The sequence below is a fragment of the Dreissena polymorpha genome, chromosome 15 (genome assembly GCF_020536995.1).
Source record: "Dreissena polymorpha isolate Duluth1 chromosome 15, UMN_Dpol_1.0, whole genome shotgun sequence".
Classification (NCBI taxonomy): Eukaryota; Metazoa; Mollusca; class Bivalvia; order Myida; family Dreissenidae; genus Dreissena; species Dreissena polymorpha.
This window is the reverse complement of record NC_068369.1, coordinates 55,269,518-55,295,971: the sequence shown is the minus strand read 5'-3', so window position 1 is coordinate 55,295,971 and position 26,454 is coordinate 55,269,518. Positions and strand designations below refer to the sequence as shown.

General features: G+C 34.8%; 1 protein-coding gene across 4 annotated transcripts in view; it reads right to left on the bottom strand.

Annotated features, from left to right (window-relative positions):
- LOC127860294 (solute carrier family 49 member 4-like) overlaps window positions 1–26,454 on the bottom strand; it is a 33,961-nt gene that overhangs the window by 3,448 nt on the left and 4,059 nt on the right. For 2 of the 4 annotated variants that reach the window (XM_052398296.1, XM_052398297.1), the window contains exons 3-14: window positions 16,499–16,591; window positions 14,125–14,239; window positions 13,649–13,739; window positions 10,018–10,181; window positions 8,170–8,233; window positions 7,786–7,841; window positions 7,332–7,382; window positions 6,461–6,590; window positions 3,531–3,639; window positions 2,922–2,989; window positions 2,516–2,634; window positions 1,511–1,693 (exon numbers count right to left, since the gene is read on the bottom strand). In XM_052398296.1, coding sequence (XP_052254256.1) covers window positions 1,511–1,693; window positions 2,516–2,634; window positions 2,922–2,989; window positions 3,531–3,639; window positions 6,461–6,590; window positions 7,332–7,382; window positions 7,786–7,841; window positions 8,170–8,233; window positions 10,018–10,181; window positions 13,649–13,739; window positions 14,125–14,239; window positions 16,499–16,591 — 1,243 coding nt within the window. Of the gene's footprint in view, window positions 1–1,510; window positions 1,694–2,515; window positions 2,635–2,921; window positions 2,990–3,530; window positions 3,640–6,460; window positions 6,591–7,331; window positions 7,383–7,785; window positions 7,842–8,169; window positions 8,234–10,017; window positions 10,182–13,648; window positions 13,740–14,124; window positions 14,240–16,498; window positions 16,592–23,682; window positions 23,835–26,454 lie in introns of those variants that run through there. The other 2 variants (XM_052398299.1, XM_052398298.1) reach the window with 2 other exon arrangements.

The window sequence follows — 26,454 nt, the reverse complement described above, 5'->3', positions numbered from 1 at the left end:
AAAAATTGATAACTAAGTGTTGTCAACTTGTCAATAGTATATTTACTTAGGTTCAAGCCATAGCACTGCATATTGGAACTAACTTAATGTTGCACTCTATTTATAAAAAAACAATAAATAATGGGGAGTGACCTTCAATTGGGAATTTTTTTAAGCAATTGGGAAATATGTAGTTTTTTCCTTATTGGTATAGTGCCGTTTTCCGGTACCCAATAAAGAAGGAAAAAATCGCTGCTGACATGTATAGTAGAATTCAAAATGTGTTGAAAGCAATAGGATATAAGATTTTCTTGGGCTCCATCAAGAGCATTCTTGACGAAAAATCAATTGTATGACCGTTGTAGTTTATCCATCGACCGAACATGACATGTTGTTTATGTTAGACATGTCTTAAGGAACTGTATATAAACTAATCACCAAAATATTGGAAGCAAAACTTTAATTAAAAGGCATAGGTCATCAGCTTCACATGGCTCAAATTAGGAAGAGAAGGGCTAGATCATGGCAGTTATACATGAAGTCAAAAGGTGGAAGGTGGAACAACTTGTGATAAGGCAAATTTTTATTTAGTGGTTCGAACTGGCAACGAAAAATTTGCTTCATTAAATAGGCAACACAGTTACCAACAAACTTAACCTCTAAGCGTGACTATTCGGCAATGGTTTTATGGCATGAGCTGGTGTCTCTTATAAAAGAAAAACCAAGATTTGGTTTATCATCAAATTTAATAACGTTAATAGCAAGTCTATATCAATAAGGTATTGAAGCCATTTCTTCCGTAACAGTTTCAAGAAGGTCTGAAGTCAATGGGCAATGCCTCATGTGATACATCTATATAGACCTTCCAGTTTCGTAAGGAGAAATGTAACTGTATTGACCATGAAAATGCCGAAGTCACCGCTCCAATAGACTTTTTATATGTCATCACAAGCCCATCATGAACTCTGTTATAGGTCTAAAAACAGCTCTTTAGAAGGAAGGGAGGATATTGGACCAAAGTATTTACAACAAGATTCTTGAATCCTCACCAAAAAGGTCTAGGATTACTAACCCATGTTATGGATCTCATATTGAACATTTACTTCAATAAAAGTACTGTTGTAATTATTTCTTTGCGTCATTAATTTTGTTTTAATATAATCTGGGCGCTTTTCATAGCCTTTCATATCAAAATTCTTTCAACCGATTTAAGTTTGATCTCACATCAAATAGAAATTTACGCTTAATATGTTCCACAATGAAGGAATTAAACTGAAATTGAGGCTAAGTTTAAGCATTCTTCATTTGAAATACCAATCGCATATAAGAACCCTGTCATGCAAAAAGAGGTATTTTGCCACATGCAGTCAGTGTAGCTCGAGACCAGCCTGCGCATTAGCACAGACTTGTCAGGAGCTAAACTGTCCTCTAATGAGACCACAAAACATTGCATGACTTGATAGCGGACAGTGAAGCTGCTGACATGACTGCGCAATAGTGTTAGTATAAATTGGTATAAACTATAAATTACCTATATTAGGTATGAGCTGCACAAACAGGAACAGAAGGCCTGCGATGCTATTGACAAGAGTGAGGACAAGGTTGGTGATTCCCTCCGCTATAGGGTACGTGACCTCACAAGCCATCTCGAAGAACAGCGGAGACGAAGCCTCCAACAGGAGGTTGGCGATTATATACGTCGAGTATAGGACAACTGCCAGAAACAAAATATGATAAATGTCAAGTAAAGATGACCTGCAAGAAACAATACCAAGAAGAAACAATGTTATTTACACTGTTAGTAACTGATGATGTATGAGATATACACCCTAACTTCATCAAAGTAACTTCATCACATATGAGAGAAGTTTGAGTATGGTATGAAATTACTGACGGTTCATAGATCTATCTCATACACAATACGTTACTAACAGTGTAACGATTATATATCTCACCGACCTTTTCCTTGTTGTGTTTTATAGATAATCATATATAGATGTGTGTTAGGGTTTATATTACATAATAGCCTATTTTGTTTCTTCTTTAAAGTATTTAAAGTGCATAACTTAACCAGCTGTCCGTAATTTCAATAATTGATTACGCCATTTATGATGTTCTCACGTGACGTCATTTCTGTGACAAAAACACTAGTTTAACCCCAACATTTTATCATGATTTAAACGCAGTTTCCTTTAAATATGACGTGTTTGTGTGTTAAGCACTTTTAGATGGATTTATATTGAAATAAAATAAAAATAACAGTGTGACTTAAAACAGTATTTAATCTTCTTATTGCAGTGAATTGTTCTTGTACTTTTCATTGGATCTGCACAGGCTAATCAGGGACAACACTTGTCGCCAACGCAGGATTTTTAATAAAAGGAGACTTCCTTTAAACAATATATTCCATAAAAGCGGAGTCGTCTCTGATTGACCTGTGCAGATTGCATAGGCTAATCAGCGGCAGCAGTTTACGCAAAGGAATTCAGCCTAGTTTTCCTGGAACAAAGTTTTATTATAAACAACCATTAATAACCAGCTGTGTCTGGAACAACAGAGATCAGCGCCAGAACAAAGATAGTGAAGCATGCCCCTCCAGACAAGTACAGGCCAATTAGGAACCATTTCATTTGCTTTGCAAAAATATCTGCAACCCTAAAATAGGAAAAGAGCATTGAAATAGGTACTTTATGTGAAGAAATTTAAGCAGTAAAAAAACGTAAAAGTATGCTCCAGTTTATTCTTATCAAAACTATGTTCATTAAGACATTAAAAAGGGACTTATAGTTTGGCTTATTTTAAAGAATGCAATTCAATGAGTTTACGTTAAAGATTTTTATATAGGAACTCAAATGATATTTAAAATGCCACGATTAATATATCTTCATAAAAAAAGAAAATAGTGGATTTTGTAAATATTTTGAACGTAAATTCAGACATACCTGGCCACACAAAGGGCAGCAACGCAAGCCGCTATGACACCATAGAAACCCAACCAGCCAGCCATATCCTGCAAGAATAGTAGTACTGACGTAATGATTATTAACGAGAAATAATTTTACAAATGTGGGAACGATCGCACAATCAGTACATTGTAGTTTGAAACTTATTGTTAGTAGAGTAGTTAATATTTTATAATATGCAGTGCTTTTTACGGAGATATAGTTAACGGGTATTTATAAAAAGTATGCAGAAATTATCCACACAAATATTTTTAGAAAACTTGTTCACAGTTGTGTGAAAATATTAAACTTATAAGCGAAAAGCAATGTTGGAGTTTTATCTATGTTAACGATATTTCAGGCATACTGTGGCAGTAAATTACTCACACTTGCTTACTGGGAACCAATCTGAGCAGATTAACCAGTACAAACTTATGCCAATAAATGAAATATACGGAGAATGGCTACATAAATAATGTCATGACCATTTCCAACACAAACAATGTTGCTTGGCTGAGATGCAAAACACATGATCCCCGGACTGAAAGTCTACCGCTCAGTCGACAAAACTAGCTGGGCTCGATGGAAACACTGAATGTTATTATGTACCTGTGACACACCATGGTCACTAAGATTCACATCCAGTACACCCTGCCAGCAGCCTAGTATTCCGTTTGATACACCGAAAGTGAGACACAACAGCCAGAACGTACGGTTCCTGAAATATTGATAACAAACATATAACCAAGAATGTACTGTTCCTGAAATATTGATCACAAACATATCAGCCAGAACGTAACAGTTCCTGAAATATTGATCACAGATTAGCCAGAAAGTACAGGTCCTGAAATATTAAACATAAACATATCAGCAAGAACCTTAGGGTTCTGAAACATTGAACACAAACATATCAGCCAGAATGTACGCTTCCTGAAATAGTGAACACAAACACAGCAACCAGAACGTACGGTTCCTGAAAAAGTGAACACAAACATATCAGCCAGAACGTACGGTTCTTGAAATATTTAACACAAACATATCAGCCAAATGTTCGGATCCTGAAATAATGAACAAAACGTATCAGAAAGAACGTACGGTTCCTGAAATATTTAACAGAAACATATCAGCTAGAGCGTACGACTCCTAAAATATTACTCACAAACATATCAGCCAGAACGTTGTGTAATAGTTTCGTCGGGATGGCGAGTTGTATTAGTGTGTTTGTTTCGTAAGTTTGAGTTGACTATTGTATCTAATGTTATTAGGGGATCTTAGTTTTCTAGATGTTGTCGATTCAGAGTTGGAATTTTAAATGCGCCCGCATTGTGACGCTCGACTTTTTATAGAGAGTATCAGCCAATCGCGTGGCACGTTATAAAATACCGACCAATGAAAATAATGGTTACAAAAATGACTTTGGCGTTCTAAAATGAATATTTCAGCAAAAATTTAGATTTTGATGCAAAAATACAATAATTTGCAATTGATAATGTGGCGTTTACTTGATTGTTAGAACGAACAATGTTTCATGAATAAAATGACACCAGATATTGGTTCCTCAAACAAACGCCGGTTTTTAAAATAGACACTTTCAGCTTCCATACAAAATGGCGGATAGGAATGACATTTGACAAGTAAATTACATGAGAAAACTGCTAAAATTCAATTACATACCTTTACATAAACAAACTCTTTTAGCCATTAGGCTTTAAGAAAATCATATTGAATATATATAAAGGGTGGCCTTTTTCATAATCATGATTATCTAAAGCATAAGCAAAAACTGCAAAATAACACATCAATAAATAAATACAGTTTCAACAGTTCCCCAGTTAATGACTAGTGAATAAAATCACTTTTTTACTATTAAATTGAATAGGCTATTTTAAGCCTAACATTGATACTTGTACAATGGCCAAGTAAACATACAATAAATTGTTTGAGTCATAATAATATTGCATTTGCAATATAAGCATAAGCTGTAATTATTCATTTAACATTTACTAAGTAAAAATAAAATATGAGATATATATTAGAAATTTTTAGAAGTTAACAGTTATGGCTAGAGTTCTGTAACAACTAACTTGTTACAGTACGGTTCCTGAAATATTGAACACAAACATATCAGCAAGAACGTACGGTTCCTAAAATATTGAACAAAAACATATCAGCCAGAATGTACGGTTCCTTAAATATTGAACGCTATCATATCAGCCAGAACGAATGGTTCCTGAAATATCGAACACTAACATATTAGCCAGAAAATACGGTTCCTTAAATAGTTAACACAAACATATCAGCCAGAACGTACGGCTCCTGAAATAGTGAACACAAACATATCAGCCAGAACGAACCTTTCCTGAAATAATGAACACAAACGTATCAACCAGAACGTGCGGATTCTGAAATATTTAGCACAAACATATCGTCCAGAACGTACAGTTCCTGAAATATTGAACACAGAAATGTCAGCCAGAATATACGGCTCCTGAAATATTAAACGCAAACATATCAACCAGAACAGTCGTTTTCTGAAATATTGATCACAAACATATCAGCGAGAATGTACGGTTCCTGAAATAACACAAACATATCAGCCAGAACGTACGGTTCCTGAAATATTGATCACAAATAGATCAGCTAGACCGTACGGTTCCTGAAATATTGATCACAGAAAAGAGGGTTTTTAGCCGGAGACTAAACTAAACTATTTAACTACTTGAAACAAGACACCATATATAAACGTCACACCTTAGACTTTTATGAATCCTGGTGGTAAAAATCCAACTCTCACCAACTGACCCTCCAACCGGTGAAATCTTAAAAGCTCATAACGAAATCATCCTAAGTAACACTTTGAACTGCATGTAGAGGAGGTTATAATCTCACTCCCGAAACTCTATTTTTCCGAGGGTGCTTGACTGTGTGATAATTTTACTTTCTTAGAAAATGTGAGACAGTACCTTTTTGATTGCAATTATTGGTACATGACAAATCTATCTTTAACATGATACATGTCTTGCGAAATGTGATAAACGTATAGTCAAGAACATTCTTTGCAAGTTGGCCGTTTTATAATAGGACCCTATGGGCACTGAAATTAGTGTATTCCAACCTTGAGCCCAATTTTAACAAGTAGGGCTGGCGTTCTATACATAGATGGTGACGTCACTACGTTATTATCAGTATCAGTAAGACCGGTGTGACACAATTGTAGGGCTGGAAGGTAGTTGAGGTTACAAGACACCACACTAAGAGTTTCTCTAGTCCAACCTTACGCTCGAGTCTCTGATGTCTGCATGGACTCTTTTGGAATCGGAGGTAATGGGGGTTACAAGACACCACACTTTAGCTAAAAGCTTCTTAAGTCCAACTTTGAACTCGAGTCTCTGCAAGGGGGCGGTGGGGCTGGGATGAAGTGGAGGTTACAAGACACCATAGTTACACTAAGAGCTTCTTTAGTCTCACTTTCAACTCCAGTCTATGTGTGGAGGCAGTGGGGCAGGGAGGAAGTGGAAGAAACAAGACACCATACTTACACTAAGAGCTTCTTAAGTCCAACTTTGAACTCGAGTCTCTGCATGGACGCTGTTGGGCTCGGAGGTAATTGAGGTTTGGACGGGAAGTAGATTAAGAACAGAAGCAGGCAAAACACTGACCATCCACAGGCTGTAGTATAAATGCTACATTTGGTAGAACATGTATATATAATCAAATGCTTTACTGCAAGGCTTGTTATGAATTGCTCTATATATAGTTAGGGGCTGTAATATTAGAACATTTAGTTTTTGAGAAACCAAGTTGGCTAAGACATATCCTGTGCTTAAGTGAGCATAAATGCACAAAGAGAAAACAATTTGACCATAACCTTTTCTTAACCAAAGTAAATAGAATTTTGATGAAGTAAGTTATTTTGTATATATTAATAACGTTGAGCAATAGGGGAGTCTTCATTTCTTCTAGATTGTTTTTAATGGCACTTTGTAAGTAAATTGTCATAATCAACATAATTAATGTAAAATGAAGACCAAGATTGTATTGCAAATATGTTGCTTAAAGTCAAAATCGGCTTTTAGTATATCAAAAATCAGGATAAAATCATAAATGAGAAAAACCATCATAAAATAAAAAGAATAAATGAATAAATAAGAAAGCACACAATTTTCCATCATTTTCAAAACAATAAATAAGATACAAGGCATGCTAAATGCATGCATCATTCCATATTCCAAGTTGTCCGCTTTTATTAATTTTAAAAGAAGTCTCTATTGGTCTAAGTGTAAACTTTGATTAGCCAGTACAGACCATACAGGCTTTTTTGAGACAGCACTTTACAAACATGCCTACAGTCATGTTTTCCGAGGCCGGTGCTCATATGGATTATTTACACGTATAATTCAAAGTACTTACAATAGTACATGTATAGCATCAAATCATCCCTCTCTTTAGGAATGTCATAGTCTGAAAGAACAAGTTATAATACATATGCATATTTGCAAACAATAAATTGTACATTATGTCATGGTAGTGTTTTCCTTAGATGGATAACCTCACTGTGAGAAAAGGCAAACATGTGTATTAGCAGGCGCATGTTGGAAATACATACCAGTCTTGTGACATTGTCTTATAATTTGCTCATTTCTCTTTCTAAAATATGTTCTTAAGGTTTTAAAGCATGGTCTTGTCATTTACCATTGAATATGTTTAAGATATCTTAAATTTCACAATATTTGCTGGCATTTTGCATAGTTTTTCAGAGAGGCAGCATAATGAAAGCAAAACGAGAGCTTATGGATAATAGAAGAACATCATTTTGTTAAGTCATTGAATGTTTTTTCAAAAGTAAGAATGACAGATTACATACCAATAAATGAATTGGACAGGTAAGTATAGTTGTCAACCACAACTTCCTCGACAAAACTACAAGCAAACAGGCTAAGTTAAGTATACAACACATAAATTATAATCAATATCTTTCATTGGAATGGCCAACTTAAATGTTGATATTGCATGTATGTGCAATCTTATGCCTGCATACAAATTCAGTCAAACAAACATCTGTGCCCTATAGCTCTAAACATAATGGCCTATTGAGCTGACTCAATCCAGATGTATATATGTGTCAAATTAATAACCAATTTTATTATCTACGGTATACAATTAATTCAACATAGGTCTTCTTATTTATGTTGAATAAGTTCACAGTTTTATAATGGTTGTATTTATATAAATATCTTTTTTTACTTACATGGTGGAGGCATTCATGGTCGTATTATTCGGATAAAGTTTTCGCAGTGGAACAAGATATGGCCCTGTGACACAGAATAATAAAAGAACGATTAGATAATTGATACTTGACAAAGAAGCTTATGACAAACACAATCAGGTAGATTAGTGCCTTATTCTCAATCCAAACATAAAAATGATTTTATTGATCTCAAAATTGATATCTTCCTTCCCTCAATAATAATAATTATTTTATTTTATATCATTAGAACGTAAATGCGTTTTCTAGCTATTGTGTGGAGACCGTTTTCTTGTAACAAGCCCCAGTGACCCTGCACTATTCACCTATTCACCTTTACATTGGAAGGTTTCTTCATTTCTTCCTGAAAAAACTACCTGGTATTTAATTTGATTATCGAATGTCAAATAATTCTTTAAAGCGAGATTATACAATTTTGTCAAATACTTATGAATTTATATAAAATGTGCAAAAAACTTTGTAAACATTTTTTTCAATATAAATTAAAAGAAAAGTTTAGAAGAACATGTGTCGAAAAATGCGAAATAATCCAGATATTTAATTCTGAAATCGAAAATGACTGTACAGTCGAATTTGCCAGCATGTATATTTTGCATGTACGATGTGAATCTAAATACAGTTTTATGGATCATTTTAATTTCCTGCAACGATATCTATTCATACGTCACACGAACACTAATCCCAATCCTAATTTAAAGACGAACGCTCCGGTTATTGTAGGCAAATATGTACGAAATATCTTCGTCGCAATCGGCTCGGGCGCTAATTTGTCTTTGCTGCATTTTATGAAATTCGTCTTCAATGTTTATTTGTTTTTGCTTATTTTGTGTTATTGTAACATATTTATATCAATATATTACAATTTAACACATATGGGAATCGTATAGAATCTCATCTCGCTTTAAGATATCGTTCAGACACAAAATGATCTATGGAGAAAACATCACCTGGACCTTTGAAATGTTGACCTCAAAGTTGGGAAGCACATCATTTCATCAAAAGTAAAAGGCATGCACATTTGAAGATCATAGGAAGTTCGGAAATAATATGGTCTATTGACAGACATATTTTATTAAGCATTGAAGTTGAGTAACTGTGGTTAAAGGTTTATGATCTCCATATTGTATTCAAATAGTCTCACAATCTACACAAATACCTAATGTGAATCAGCCTTCAAAGGCACAATTACATTATATTCACAATAGAGACTCATTCCAAGAAAACTGGACTTACTGCATGTGCGTAAAGTGACATCCCATATTATCCTGTGCAGTGTGCACAGGATTATCATTGTTGATACTTTCTGCTTTTAAGCATTTTTTGTTTCAAGAAATACTATTTAAAGATGTTTCAGTCTGCACAGGCGAATCTGGGACGACACTTTAGACACATACATCAAGCACAGTTTTTTCAAAACACTTGGGGCAAGCTGTTTTCACAAGAAAATCTAGTAATGAAGTTAGAACAGCATTAGTTAAGCCTGTGTGGGTAACATTTCAAATTTGTCAGCTTACGCTAGTTGGTTTTTGAAGTCAAGTGAGACATAAAAAAAACTGATATTTACATGGTCTCAATGACCACACTAATTAAAATTACTCATCATAGGCCAATTACTGTAAAGTGGTTTTAAAAATAGGTAAGCTCTCTTAATATGACTGCAAGTCCAATACACATCGATAACCTAAGCCATTATCATAACAAAACCATAGACAGATTTATGTCTTTAATGTTTGCAGTCCGTATGCATATTAAAAAAACACTATCTTATTGAACTCTTCTGCTTCTAGCTTTAGGACTTTAAGTCATCTGAACATAATGCCAAACAATTACCTATAACGAAGGATAACGCAAGACCAAGATTATTGAATGCACCAGCTATGGCAGTTGCTGTTGTGCGTTCCGAGGCAGGAAACCATTCGGCAGACACTACGGGGGCCCCGCCATAACCTATGATACCGCCCAGACCATTGATAAACTGACCAAGGTGGATTAGCCTGTTTTATGAAAACATGCACAGAATAATCAACATCTGATAAAATAAATGAAGTGCGATAATTACAGAAAATTATCCAGAATAATATATATCAGAGTATGTAACACGTTTTGCATATTTATTGCTAATTAAATCGGTGACAAACAGTTATTGACAACAAAAAGGTAGCAATTGCGGATTGAAAATATTGATTTGTATAAACAATTGTTAAGTAAAGGTAAATAAAGTTTGGTCATTTACATAAACACTGACAGATACACAAATATAATTGGTAGCAATTAACGACAGCAGTACAACCGCCAAACATGTAGCACAAGTGCGTGACAAAATCAGTAGATTTGTATCAGTGATAAAGTGCCAACAACACCACTTAGCAAGCGCATGTTGTTGTTAGCATTCAATAAAGAAATTAGCAATGGTCATGTTTGACCAGACGGAGCATGAACTTTTATAATGTAGCAAATTTATATGTTTACATTCAACAATTTTAGCTAAGCTTAACATTATGTTTCAATAAGTTTATTAGCCACATGTTAATGCAAGTATAATATACACATGCACATGTTCATGCAAATTATTCAAAACATAAAAAGTTATCAGTGTTTGCTTTTGATGTTTGTGTCTTTGAATAAGTTTGATACTGCCAGGAAACAAACAATCACAACAAACAATCACAAGAGTGGCAACCTGTTTTTAGCAGCTACCTTCATTTAGCGCCCATATTAACCACTTCTTTTGTCTGGCTTCATAGCACATGTTAGACTGTGTATATACTACCTACACACACATTTCAACTCAAAATCCCATAAGAAACTTTCGTTAAGGAGCAGAAACTGTTGTTGTTTTTTCTTGCAAGAAACAGTAACCTTCACATTGACTTGACTGGTCATAAATGCAATAACTAGCTAAGACTGCATGCACCACATTGACGCACTATAGACAGCAACTCCGTTATATCCCCGTCTGTTAGATCACGATGTTCAATATATCGCAAGTTTGCAAGTTTCACCCACAGGTGGTTAGCGTGTGGCTATGATATTAATTAGTGAAAAAATCATTTTGAATGATTAATAATCATATTATAACGAAAAATCAACTTTTCTGAGGAAAAGATCATTATCAAATGTATACCGAAAACAGGGTGCATCGCTTTTAACAGTCATTACTTCATCAATGTTGCAGCGATTTTCACCATATCGGTCTTATTTAAGGCAGCAGACCCCTAATAGGCACATATCCAAATATAATCTAATTAATTATTTTCTTAATTAGAATCATTTCACTGAACTACATGCAACTTTGTAGGTAGGCTTTCCATGCTTTAAAAAAAAATATACCGATTTTTTCAAAACCACCCCACGCTCGGCTTTTGTCCAGTTTATTTTCACCCCTGGGGTATATAAAAGTTCCATAATTCATTCAAATTTCCAAATATGGGCATGCAGTTGGTGTGTACAGATGCAGTAAATGTGTTTAAAATTTAAACAAGATAAAATAAGTATTCTTTTACAGACATTTATTTGTTACAAAATTTTATCTATGGAAGATCGCCATGAAATGTAAAGGTTTTCAGCCAAGTAAAAATTGGGTCGGTAAAAAACAAAGTGTCATTAAATTCAAAATAGTATCATTTAAGTTATATTTTAAACTTAGTTTGTATAGAAACACTAAATACAGCAAAAATACCAAGAAATAGACAGATTTACCGTTTACTTTTTGACATAAAAATAGAAATAAAACATGCAGCATTCTTATTTTCAGCAGTAAATCACCCAATTTAGCCATTACGTTGTTTTAATTTTAAAAATTGAAGGATGTGCATAAAAATTTCAACATATTTAACAATAAACATAGCTTATATGCTATATTAAATCAAATTACGTTAGAAAAGAAATAAAACGCGTCGCAAAAAGTATGCGATGTCGGCAGGATTCGAACCTGCGCGGGAAGGTCCCAAAAGATTTCTAGTCCATCGCCTTAACCACTCGGGCACGACAACTTCACATTAGTGCAAGCTTAAATTAGATATCCATAAGTAAACAGGTAAAAAGGCTCGTCGATCTTTGAAAAAATCGCGAAATCGTATTTTTCAGATGATATTTGGATCAAAGTCAATATTTATTGTGAAAATAATGTATTCTAAATGAATTACGTAAACATATATCAAAATTCGAAGTTTGAAAAAAATAAAATATATCTCTCGGAAATAGCCGATCATTGAAGATCGGCAATGATAGTAAAATAAATCGCGGGAAATCATTAGGGGTGCGCTACCTTAATGAAGAAATTTTCCGTTCTGGAAATGTACATGTCTTTACAAATGCTGGGTCAACTTTTAAGAAATAACACGATACACAACTCGCGTGACCTACTTGACATCAATCGGGCCCGATCTAAGACTTAAACCATCACGGAGGTAAGGGCATTTTCCCTGCAAAGTTCACGGACCTCGATACCATAATTCAATAAAATGTATAAAAAAATCTTACCTGCTTGCCGTTGCATTATGCATTAAAACTAACTGTTCAGCGCCGTTTGAAACCTTTGTTTACATACATTTCAACTAACCGACATTTTAAACACACGAGCGATTGCATTGGTCCAATGCGAAGGTGTGTCTTTACACCTGAAGATTTCATTCATGAATCGGGTCTAATCGCTGTCAAGACGGTCATGCGAGTTGTGTATCGTGTTTCATCTTAAAATTTGACCCGGCATTTGTAGAAATAATACAAGATATGTACATTTTCAGAAAGGAAATTAATTTCTGCGTTGAATAAGACCGGGTTCAAGAGTGCAGAAATTTACAGCGACACAAACAAATGTTAGACAAGTATAGCTTGAGCCATTCAGTGAATAGTAAATGCAATTATGTCCTTTCAAATAAGCTCATGTTCTTAAATATTAAAGCGGGTATATACGATTTTTATATGTGCTGAATTGTAAAATATTGATACAAATATGTTATAATAACACACACTATGCAAGAAAAATGATACATTTAAGACGAATTTCATAAAATACAGCAAATACAAATTAGCGCCCCGAGCCGATTGTGACGAAGATAATTCGTAATTATTTTCCTACAATAACCGACGCATTCGTCTTTTTTGTAAGTGTTCATGTGTCGTATGAATCGATATCGCTGCAGAAATTTCAAATGAACCGTTAAACTAAATTTAGATTCACATCGTACATGCATGATATATATGCTGGCGAATTCGGCTGTACAGCCTTTTTCGATTTCAGAATTAAATATCTGGCTTATTTAGCATTTTTCGACACATGTTCTTCTTAACTTTTATTTTAGTTTATATTGAAATATATGTATAATAAGTTTTTTACACATTTTATATTTATTACTAAATATTTGACAAGATCGTATATACCCGCTTTAACACTAAAAGAACGCATGAAGACACATAATGAAATATTTGTGTGGATAATAAGATATCCAGCTATACCCACGGTGTTGCAACTGCGCGCTCAGTCGTGATACAACGCAGTCCGGTACCAGCGGCCACAAAGAATGCACTGATCAAACACGCAGGACGTAGGCCTACAAACACATATGTACTCGGGTAAATGATTTCATACAGTAAAGTACATCTAATAAAAACATAATGAAATCATTACTGCAATCATTTTTACATAGCAAATGGATTGATTGGATGATTGAGAAGTGCACATACATGTACATAAAAGCACAGCATTCTGTAAGTGTTTTCAAAGTATTTATTACCGGTATTGCATTTTCTAGAAATTACAAATATTTTGCCAACTTTTCAACTCAAAACATTGCAAATCAATATTAGAATCATCTGTTCTTATTGAAATAGTCATGAGAAAAGATTTTTGTTTTTAGTGTGTTTTTTTAAAAATACAAAACTCATAAAGTGCTAAATATAATAGTATTATAAGCACAACAAACTTTTTAAGAACACCTTTTTTATCTAGAATCCAGGAGAATTGGAATGTGCAAAGAACATATGTAATAGGTCCCCAGCTTGTGAGCAGCGATAGACCGGCCGTGTCCCAGCCAAACACGTGAACACCAACCTGCCAACATAACCAGTCTATAGTGAATCTAATATATGTACAAAATATATAGTCCAAAATATATTTTCAGTGTTAAATGTGGAACTAATATATCTGATATTGGTATATCGGCTGTTTTGCGTGTCGATTAAAATAAAATCTGCATGTTCTTTATCAAAATGTGCACTACTTCAGATTTATTTAAACAACACACCTTACTTTTATTTTTCTTACGTTTTCTTCTTTATTAACACAACTCCGTTACGTCGCCATCTGATATGACTCGCCAGGTCATTCATGTAGATATATTATACGATATTTACCAACCTTTTTGTTGTTGCATCAAGTTTAAAATCAATTTAATAAAAAAACATTCAAATAAGACATTATCATATGTAAGTATTTTCAAATGTTTTAAGTTTAATACTTTGATATCTAAAACGCTTTGCTTAAATTTACTGTTCATGTGATTTTAATAAATTCTATATTCAAACAAGAGATTGCCAATCAATATTGTACCCTACCGGTGAAACTCCACAATTGTCAGCATTTAAAAAAAATGTGTTGCCATAGCAACCAGAATTCTTGACGTATGAACAAAATGAAATGACGTGCATACTCTCCATATTGCCATCGATCCATGTTTCAAGTTTCATGAAAAAACATGAAGAACTTTTAAAGTTATCGCACGATCCAGAAAAGTGTGACGGACTGACAAACTGACAGACTAACACACGGAGCGCAAACCATAAGTCCCCTCCGGTTTCACCGGTAGGGGACAAAAACAGTTACCATGTATTTCTTGTAAATCCTTTGGTATGATTAAAAGCGTGTGAAAACTAGCATTCATGTACAAGGTGGGGTAATCCTTTTGGAAAGCGTAGGCTTTAATGTTTTATTGCTGAAAAAAACTTCATAAAGAAGACAAAGTCGAGATTTTAGCTTTTTGTTAGGAAATTCGTTGTGCTTTGTTTTTACAAAGTATGGCAAACCTTTTGTTCTAAATTATAATGAATTGCAAATGCTGTTTCTACAGTGCTTAACACGTTGAGAGGTCAGTTTTTATCCGTGGCAAGAGCAGTTATTGTATCCACCTATATATGGAAAGCATATATTCGGCTGCCCGAGCGCTCATGAATGAAAAGATTATGGTGCTGAAAATTTGGGAAAAACCCAGCTAGCATGTCAATAAAAAGAGAGGATTTTTCAAGGATGGCACGGGAAATCATTTAAAACCGTTAATCTTTGATGTTAGGAAAGTCCGGTAAATTTTCGTCAAGCTACACAAGCATGAATGTGAATACAACGAGGGCGCAAACATCTAGACTGAACAAGATTTAGTTTAGTGAAGCAACATTTCAAGCGCTGTATAACTATGAGCAAAAAATATAGTTTAACAGCAACACTGATTTCAAAGTTAAGGCACAGCGGTGCCACTGCGCTAAGACCACCTGGGTAAAGCCCGCTACATCATCGGTAACTAACATGTTTTATTATGTTTTTCTATTGTTTTTCATATAAAACTGTTATCTCATGAACTTCAATAACGTTAATAAACTGTTTTAATACACTTTTAACTTGTTTGTTTACCATTTTGTCCTCATGGTCAAAATCATTCATTATGCTTATACTTAAGGAGCATTTGTGAGTCCAAAAGGCATTTGGTTAAACTCAAACAAGCCTCCGTGTGTACAAAAGGCAGTTTTCGTTTTGTCATTTTCGTCCATTAAAACTTGCCAATAGCCACTCTTTAAATCTAAAGATTAAATAATTTAGACGAATTTTTTAGCAGTATCAAAAGACCGTATACCGCACTGTATAAATCTTGGATACACTCATGGAGCTTACCGGTATCGGCGCGTAACGGAAACAGGACTAGTTTTAGCGCAGTGTGCAATAATCAACATCCGGTTAATTTTTAATCGCCGATTTAACGTTGTTTTGTTTGGTAAAGATGTGTTAAAACTTGAAGTTTTAATCATTTCGGCCAGAAATTCCACTCGCTCTGCAGGACGAGCGCTGCTGGAATATTCACTCGTCCGGAGCCGATTCCTACTCGTAATAACGAGCGGGCGAGTGGATTTGTCGAGTCAAGTTACCCTGCTGTCTCATCTATAAAGTCATGCAAGGTTTCGTAATCTCATAAGTGGATGCACAAGCTGGTCTTGAGATAGGCTAGCCACATATAGCATAACACCCATTTTCCAATGGCACAAGTCATATATTGCAAGGTCATTGTCTTGTAAAAAATGTCCGGTTAGTAATTAGACAGAACCTTACCTCTGAGATTGGACTGAATGTGTTCCATACCGCACACTGAGTCATTGACATGAGACCATAGACTGTCAAGATATACCATCGCCTTTTGTATACCTGAAATGCACTGGCAGTTTCAAATCACAATGTCTATGATACACACACTGCTGATAACATCTTGCTTGTTTCAGGCCAGTATTGAGGGACATACGTATGTATAGACTGATGTGACATAATATTGCAGATGAGTTTAAATGGATGAGAAAAAATGAATATAACAAAATTACTTATAGTAGAGCAAACTGTCTCAAATAACTCGCATATTTAGGGGGTAACTGGTCTCCGGTCAGAAACAGAGAGTTTCGGATACCAAAATGTTCGTAAGGTTCTGTAAATTGAGAAATGAAATATTTATTTTTTTTCAAAAGTGCTGGGTGGGCTGAGAAATGCAAGATGGCGTCCAAGATGGCCGTCAAAAAAAAAGAAAGAAAAGAGAGAAACATGAAATAAATGACTTTTCACGTAAATGTTTGCTATTTTTTTATCTGTTTTAACTGTCATAAATGTTAGTTTATGGAAACATGTTGTAAATTAAGAGTGAATATATATTTTTTCATAAAAATTACGATTTAAAAATAAAAAATATGTGAATGTGTGTCAGTTGTTTAACATATATGTTCGAATTCCATACATGAAATGAAGTTTTCATTACTTTTTAATGTCAGATATAATAAATAAAAAAATACAAATGAACACAAAAGCTTTAAACAATATGTTCCAATGTGTTTTAATTAGTTTTGGAAGCACCAAACAGTGGGTGGGGCGATTGTATATGCACTCACTATACAGTGAGATATATCCTGAGGTTCTTAGCAGCGCTTTATCATATCCGGGTTTTGTTTGCTCAACGTTGTATAAGTAAATTTATATTTATTATTATAGTGTGAACATTTAAACAATCTGAAATATGCACAAGATTACAATTCAAATATTGCAACCAAACGAGCAGTCAAGATGGCTGACAAATTATCATACGTTTGTTTTAATGTTAACCAATAAAACATTCAGCACAATATAAACACAAAAATAATTTTATTACTAATATACACATGCAACAGTTTGTTACCCATTAATAAACATCAATTCAATTGTATTCTATCTATACGGAAAATAGGTATACTTTGTTGTACAATTATAACTATGATCACACTGTGTTAAGAATACAACAGTGTCATACGTTTACATATTTTGTAGTTTAATATAAAGATGAATTGTATATAAACCGTTGTTGTTTTATCAAATAATCATCGTAACATGAAACTACATCATAGACAGTTTGTAAAACTATACATTCATTAACAAAGTTATATATACACATTCTTATACAAATACCTTTAATATTGATAAAAACAACAACAAATTCTCAACAATATATTCACAATATAAACGAGATAAGTCTTCAGTGGAAATACAATTATATAAACAAGCTTTCCTATCCTATGTGTGTGACATAATTTTCTTTAACATCACATAATGCCTAACTCTAGAATATTATATTAATATGAAATAATGTATTTCTCAACCTCACAATTTGAAACAGTGAAAACATGAAATTATTTTAATCAAAACATGAGAAGCATGTATGCACACAACAATGTAGAACATAATGTAATTACTTTTTAAATATAAATATGATGCTGATTCAATATATAGCCTAATATGTAAGACTGATAAAGTTTATTGTTCATCATCGGAGCTTTCGATTTCGAGTCTAAATTCGGATGTCAATGTTAAACTATTTGTACATGTAATATCATCTGTCTGAGTGTTACCACTGCAACAACAGGCTACACTACATAGTTGATGATTTGCTGAACAAACACACGTTTCATCACAAACAAAACATTCGCATACTAGGTCATTCAGCAACTCTGGTGCTGCAGCGGGATGGTTCATCAGCTTTGGCCTAAGACCTGCCTCAGTTCCGTCACATTAATATCCAAAGTCTGACAAGACAGGGCGGTGGTGCTGTGGGGTGGTTGCATGTCGCCATATCCATAACTGAACCACACATCTGAGTAGATGTAGAGTGAAACTGTCTGCAGTCGGTGGAAGGAGTCTTGGATGTACAGAACTCTAAGCCTTGGTACATCTAACTCATGTAGTGTCTGTTTGTTGTTGCCTCCATACAGGTTTTGTTTTTGTTTATATTAAAAGTCTGTACATGTTGACCTTTGTAGCTCCGTCAATACAAATTCCTCGACCATGTCACACATTGGTTGATATTGGTGTGCTTTATCAATCAACATCTTGAACATCTTTCGTGTCCCCTTACCATAAAAACCGCTAGTTGTGTCACACCCAGTGAATCAGTATACAGCAAGGAGAATATTGCTCTGCTCCGTGGTGATTTTCTCTTTCAACTTGTGAACGGTATAAAACATCTACAATCAGTGTGGACAGTGACTCTTCCAGTTGACATGTAAATGTATGGGGCACCAATGTTCTGGTAATGGTGGAGCAACAAGACAAGTACATATGTGTCAGGAGAATGAAAAACCAATTATGTACAACCCATATCAGCTTCGTACTTTGCATGCATGATCATCATGTTATCAGCTTCTTCGTGGTTGGTTTTGAGTTCTGTTACAACGAAACAATCATCTATTGTAACTTTAATACAGGCTTCATTTCTTCCACCGTTAATATATAGAATTTCGTTGGCTTCCAGTTCATTGATAGCGTGTTCCATCAAGTTACCAGTATAGTATTCTATAAACCGTTCTTTGTTTGCACCGCTTCTTAAGAACAGCTCCCAATCTTTTGGCACTCGTAGTTCACCACGAACATGAATATTACTGGTATAATTGTTGTTTGTGTCTACTCGTTCGTGTCTGGTTTCTGCTTTAAGACTGTCAGCATTATATTTGCCAAATATAATGTGAATGGCCTTCACCGTGTGTGATATATATCGAGCCCGTATCCAAGACGTACGATAGGTAACCAGATGCCATGTCACTAAAAGAGGCTCGACTGGCAATATTTGTACAGGCGCCATGTCATCAAATATCACAACGTCAGCGTCCTCTGCACTCAATGATGACACCGACAATAATTTTTCCATCTTTTTCATGAAGGCACACTTCTTGGTTTTGATCATTTTACCTTATCAGTAAACATACTGAGTGGAACGGTGGTGTTTTCAAATGAAAAAACACGATCCGGAGGATCTTTTTGTAGGTGTTTATTGCTAACAACCGTTGGAACATTATTGATCCGTTAATGAGTTCGTATTTTTTTCTTTGTAGCTTTTTTGTGTTGTTTTGATTAGATATTGTCTTCATGTTGCTCCTTTCCAATGGGCTAAAATACTTTTTCTGCTGGGTCGGATCAATCAATCTTCTCAACTAATCTCTCCCTAACGAATGATTCAAACATATCTTGAACTTTACTTAAAGAGTTGACCATCGACTTCTCTTCGTCAGTAGCGAGGGTAACTGTAGAAAAATTCACAAGTTTGTCAGGAGCTTTCGTAACGTCGAATGGGTCGATAAAATTAGTGTCGAAGATGTTTGTCAATGTATTAACTGCTTTGTTGAACTGTTCCCGTTGACTTCTGGTATCAGTGTGGTGCTTATTTTCCTCCACTTCTCTCACACTGCCAATGCTTTCATGGAAAACGGATGAGTACCGCGATGGGTACTGTGAGAATGTTTGTTGCAGTAACAGGAGCATATACACCAGAGTCTGATAGGAGCTGTCGAAGACTAGCTTCTCCGTACAGGAACCCAATTCCAGCGAAAATTGACATTAGCAAATACTTGCCTCCTTCCATAGGAATTACCCCATTAAACCATTGTCCTGACTCCAAACGATTTCAAGGGCCTTAGACAGTAGACCCATATCAAAAACCACAGGAATGTGAGACTGGCCCGGAGCGTTCGCCACTTCTTTGGCTCGCAGAAACGTTGTATAGACCGTACTATAATCGGTTGGCTTTGACATAACGATAGGGTTGTATGCTATTGTTGAAACACTGTTCTATTTGCCCTTGTCAATTGTTTTGGCAGAAACTATACTCCAGTTTGGTATGTTCTGAACTTCAGATAAATCATCAAAAAATGCAGCACTACGTCCAAATGAGAACAATAGTTCCTGCTAGCTTGACAGGGATGCTCTCTACATGTTTGATTTCGTCTATTGTTACAGGACGTTCAAAAACTGATGTTGGCCTATTGCTGGGTTTTCTGTATGGAACGATACTACAAAGAGATACCGCCTGGTAACTGTTTTAGGTCAAACGTTCTGTTAATGGCTTTTGGTTAGCGTGGAATCGTGGTCTTGTTTGCAGAAGTGCTTGTTACAAGTATGCTTGTCATTGCATGCGTTGTCCTTTTCCCATCGACTGTTCTCTCGTTGTAGTCCCAGTTATCAGCGACGGCAACTACAAGCTTCGCACCTTGAGCCTTCGGAAGAATGTTTTCTGGTATGATGCCCCCAGATGCAGTCACTCTCTGAGTTTGAATGGCTTGCTGTGCAGTAGGGCTCCCACGGGTCAAACGATTTCTTCGGGTCGGGTCGGCGGATCAAAATTTCAAAGTACGGGTAATTTCGGGTCATAGAACATTTATTTTCTTTAAGGATGAACATATCAGATACAATTTATTTAAACAAATAACCGTTGTGAAATAAGACTAAATTACTTCACAAAAAAGTATTCTTTATGTAGAACCACCATATTCTTTATAGTAATACATGAATTTATTATAAACTATGAGTGATAAAACGTCGATTACTGGATACATAAAGACAATTATCAGAAAATAAACTGCAAATGAGTTGAAATAACCCTTTTAAGCAAAAGACACTGCTATAATGTGCTTTCTCTATAAGAATGTAGGTATCTATTAGAATCAAAATGACTAGAGCAAATAAAGAATATAATAGATCATGGGAATAGATGTCTATCTTATTTCGATATGTAGTATTATTTTCTTTAAAAGCCACACAAAATCAAAAGGCTAAAATGCGCAATATACATGTAGACTGCTTAAAAATAAATCCTTCTTAACTGTGTTACAATAATTGTGAACAAATGTAACTTGATGTATCAAACTGTACACAAGATCTTATCTCACCATATCAAGACTTAAATAAGAAGTATATAAGATGGAAAATGACTAGAAAACTGGGGAAAGTAAATACTGTCTTAATTAATTTACATTATAACAAAACTTCAGCGTAAACAATTTTATACAAGTCAAATCACCAAGTTCTTTTTCAAAAACAGCAACATATCAATATTATCACTTTTCATGCAGGATCTTTGCGCAGACACGATGTAACCAGGTGTGGAAAACACGCGCTCCCTTGCAAATGAAGTTGCTGGAGTAATTAAATACTTCTTTGCGATGTGTGCTAATTGTGGGTATTTCTCCTTGTTGGAATTTCACCATTAAAGTGGATTTTTGTCCAATTTGATACTTTGTTCAGCTTGGTAACCATTCAGTTCAGTTGATACTTCATCAGAATTAGGAACACTAAAACAACGTTAAGAAAAGATATCCCCAAACAGTTCAGTAAGTGCCGTTTGTTGTTACATCACACCGGAGAGCTTCGGAGTGTTGTTATCATCAGAATCTTAACTGGAAAAACGCCTGGACAGGTAGCTTCACCACCTCGACAGTAGAACGAGTTTTGTACACATGTTCAACTTTACAATATTCACAAACAGTCATGCTTTTGTCGGTTATCATAATGCCCTTTTCGTTTTCGGAATTAAACCCGAAATACGCCCATACTGGCGAATCTAACCCATTACTGCGTCAATAGTTTTCATTCCTCGTTATTCACTTGGTAATCAGTACACAAAGATTGACAAAATACTTATAATTACAAAAATGAGCTTGTAAACACGAGATTTGAAACCACGAAATTATATTATTTATTCCGGAAGCGAGATGGAAAGTCAGAACGGCACATTTCAAAACAGCCAGAACAAAACGGCAGAGTTGATTTTACGCCGTTCTTTCGAAAAAAAAATTGACTCGACCCGGTACCGTTTGCGAAAACTTTGACCCGGAATCGCGGGTACTTTTTTGACCCGCGGTTTCGGGTATTTTCGGGTACCCGTGTGAGCACTACAGTGTGCAGCTGATGTTAGGAACAACCGAAGATCGGGATTAATTTGAATAGCCGAGAGCATGCACAGGTGACGGCTTTTGAATTCATTATATAGATGAACACCGAGGCCAAGATGCTTTGGTGATGGATTCGAGGTAACCAGGGTTAAAATGTCACACGCTATTGCCAAGCATTTCCTGTTATCATTTGCAGATGCCTCCTTGTAACACCTTTTATCAGAAAACCAACAAACTGCTTTATATAGTAGTAGATCGACAAATTCTTTCTGTGCAGATAGGCTCATTTCATCTGGAAAATAGTATTCTTTCTCAAGTTTTAGGCTCTTGTCTTGTATTCTTCGACGCAGTATGCCTTCTGCTATGTGAACGATTGACTCATCTGTTTCAGTTTCTGTTTCTGGTATTAATTCATAAGAACAGTCATTGTCGTCTTGAATTTCTTGTTCAATTTGCTAAGCTTCTCGTATGGCTTCACTGATGGTCTTATGTGGCGAACAAACAATATCAGATTTACCATGATGGTGAACGAAAGATATCTCAGGCCAGATTGAATTGAGGAGTTCCTTAAAATAACTACTCTTGTAAGATTGTGCACTTGTGCAGCCTTCATCATGGGCTAATTGAACGAACCTTACTATTACAGTGGACAAAAAATAAAATTTGTTTTCGACCATTATTTTGTGCTCAAATTCGTTTTTTAACTTCTCTGCTAAACTCACATGTACGTTCTTATTCAGGGTTGGCAGATGTGAAACAACTTTAGGTGGTGTTTAACCAGCATAGGAATACACATTTTGTTTATAGTACTTTGTAAGGCAACCCTTTTTCCTGTGATACCATGCATTTACTGCTACCAGATCTCCGTTTGCTACGGTGGTCAACCGATTGATTATAGCTGCATCATTCGTTTGCAAAAAAAATTCTAACACTTTGTTATAGATAGAGTTAGCCGTATCCACTGAATCTACAGTTTCAACTAAAGACCAGCCCCCGCTATTACCTCTTGATGAATTACCACGATTCGGATTACAGTTTTTCCCACAAATAAAACATTTTTGTGTGTACCAGTCAAAGTTGCCCCTTGCTGATCTGGTCTTCAAAGGTGTCGCACCGATATTCGCCTGGTTTTCCATCTTCACGTCAACCACTACGTTTTCTAAAATGGCAATTATTAAAATGAAATTGTACATGTTGCCAATACATATTTATTTTATAAATTATACAATCATATTTAATATATTTCAAAATTGTCCAGTAATAAAGACAAACCATTAATCTGATTGTATATTAAACATTATTAATATGATTTAATATATAAAAGTGATGAAAAACTAACCTAATTGCAATAAATTTAAAGCAATAAATATTTTTGTTAACATTTCTGTGCTTGTCCCTGTTTTTTTAATTGTTTTATTAAATGATTCTGATGTGTATATTCTAATTGTTCTTATACAAATAGCGATTCGAACAATACATTAATATGTGTGGATGTCATTGTAATATCTCACCATAATAATATATTCAGTGAGCAAAACTTATCTTATCATATTGATTTCTTCATTTGTTGTTAAACATGTATGGAAGCCTTCATGGTATCTTTTTGCACGCATTGTCATTGCCTGTAAGAAAAATATTTTATTAAAAACGATCAACATCTTCTATATACCAGAACCTTAAAAAAAATAACGACTATTTAAGTAACATATTATTGTATCCGGTAACTAGTGCCTATCCGACTACTACTCAAGTTTCTAATAAAATCGATGTGGGCTTGATTAAAAGTTATTATTTTGTATGTATAACTTTTTTTCGAATCTAAAAATACATTTTGCTTTTGAAGACATGTTTGTATTAAGACATGCATGTGCCTTTTTTGTTCTCATGTTTAATGCCTCATCAAACATAAATGTGATGGGACTGTACTTACATCAATACAATAATTTGAGTTTAAATCTAAATTAAACAACAAAGCTAAATGATTACAATATAAATCACTTGTATAATTGAATGATACATACCAAAATAGTTGGTCTGAATCCAAACATCGATACACAGAAAAGAAAAAGACTTTACAGCGCCGTAGCCACACTGAGGCACACCGAGGCAGTTGCCTCGGCTAAATTTGCAGAGCAATGTTGAGATTACAAGGAAAAAAAGGAAAATTAATGTCAAAGAATAAAGTCGATATAAGAAATTGAGTCAATTAAATGAATTTAAGGCACTTTTATATTCACAAACAAATATTATCATTGAGTTACATTTGGTTCATTTTGAGGCAGATAATTATTTAATTTTAATAACTTCAATTGATGCCAAATGGCTCAGCAAAATGATTAGGAAAATACGTATATTAAACAAAGCGTCGCACTGTACACATCGATGTTACAATCATTGTGGACATTGGAACGTACCTAGCGAGGATCGGGTGTTTTACGGCCAGGTATGGGTCTATTTTGGACCTAGACACACTTCGGATGGTTGGCGTTTTCGCCTTTATTGGAATTCTCCTCTTTATTGCCGGCGTCAAGTTTAATCCGGGAACCACGCCGGGACCGTTTCAGACGGTAAGAATCTTTGCTTACATTAGAATTTTCAAAGTATGAAATCCCGCGTATTAAACTTTTTTGATATAAAGAAGTTCAAGTCTTTTCTTTTTAATAGTCAATGAAGTTGATGATAGAACGTTGATGATAGAATTGTCAACTGCCAGAAAATGATGACGCAGTGCTAAAACAAAATGTTAAAAAAGAAAATTGAAAAAATGGCCAAACACTTTACTGATTTAAGTTAAATATTTGTACTCCTCTTGATAAGCAATATGCCCCTGTGACGCAATCGGTAAGGCGTCAGACTCTGAATCCATTGCTCACTATTATATTGTCACTGCGTTGGTTCGAATCCCAGTAGGGCCGTGTTTAAGAAAAATCCATCAATGATCATTTTTATATGTGTTTATGATTGATGGAATCTAAATGGAAAAACAAATCGTCCACGATTTTTTTTCACGGAGAACTTGTCTAAACTACAACAGCAAGTTTGAGGAAGCTGATTTGATGTTAACTAAAGAAATAATAATTTGTATTGGTTCTTGTGCATGTGAGCTTAGTTTTAGCGCATTGCGAAGGCTTAAAACGTGGACACGTTCTACTGTGAAAGAGGAATGGCTTCATGGCATCGCTTTAATGTTTGTGCATAAACACATTCCAGTTGATCGAAAACAAATATGGAATTCGACTGGAGACAGGAGAGTTGAATTAGCGTTATCAATAAGATTGATATTTAAAAGTTGAAACATTATTCGCTAAAATGTTTGATAGAACTGTGTCTTCATATGATAAGGAGGATCTATTTTATTTTAGTGTTTCAATAATAAATATGTAAAGCACATTCTACTATCCATATACATACTTTGGCTTGTATAAGAGAGCTGCGTCTCAATTTTTTATTTTTTCTATCTGACTTCAAATGAAGTATATGACTATTTTTCTGTAGTTAAGTTTGTTACATCATTGTCACTTCAAACACCGTTTATGGTACCAGAATATAAAATTGACAATGAACTTGTAGCAGATTTTTTTGTTAACTTTATTGATACCAAACGGTAATATGTATTGTCCACGATTCCGATAATTTAGGTATAAAATGTAGTTTAAATGGACTTTAAAACGCACCAGAGACGTTCTAGGTATGAACAAAATTACGGGGGTGCATTCCCCCGGACCCCCCTAGAAGGACCTAAGATACTGCATCGGCTTAAATTTGGGTCTGGCTACGGCACTGCTTTAAAAACACATGACCTTTAAATTCTGCAGACGGAAACTTATAACATATTAATTT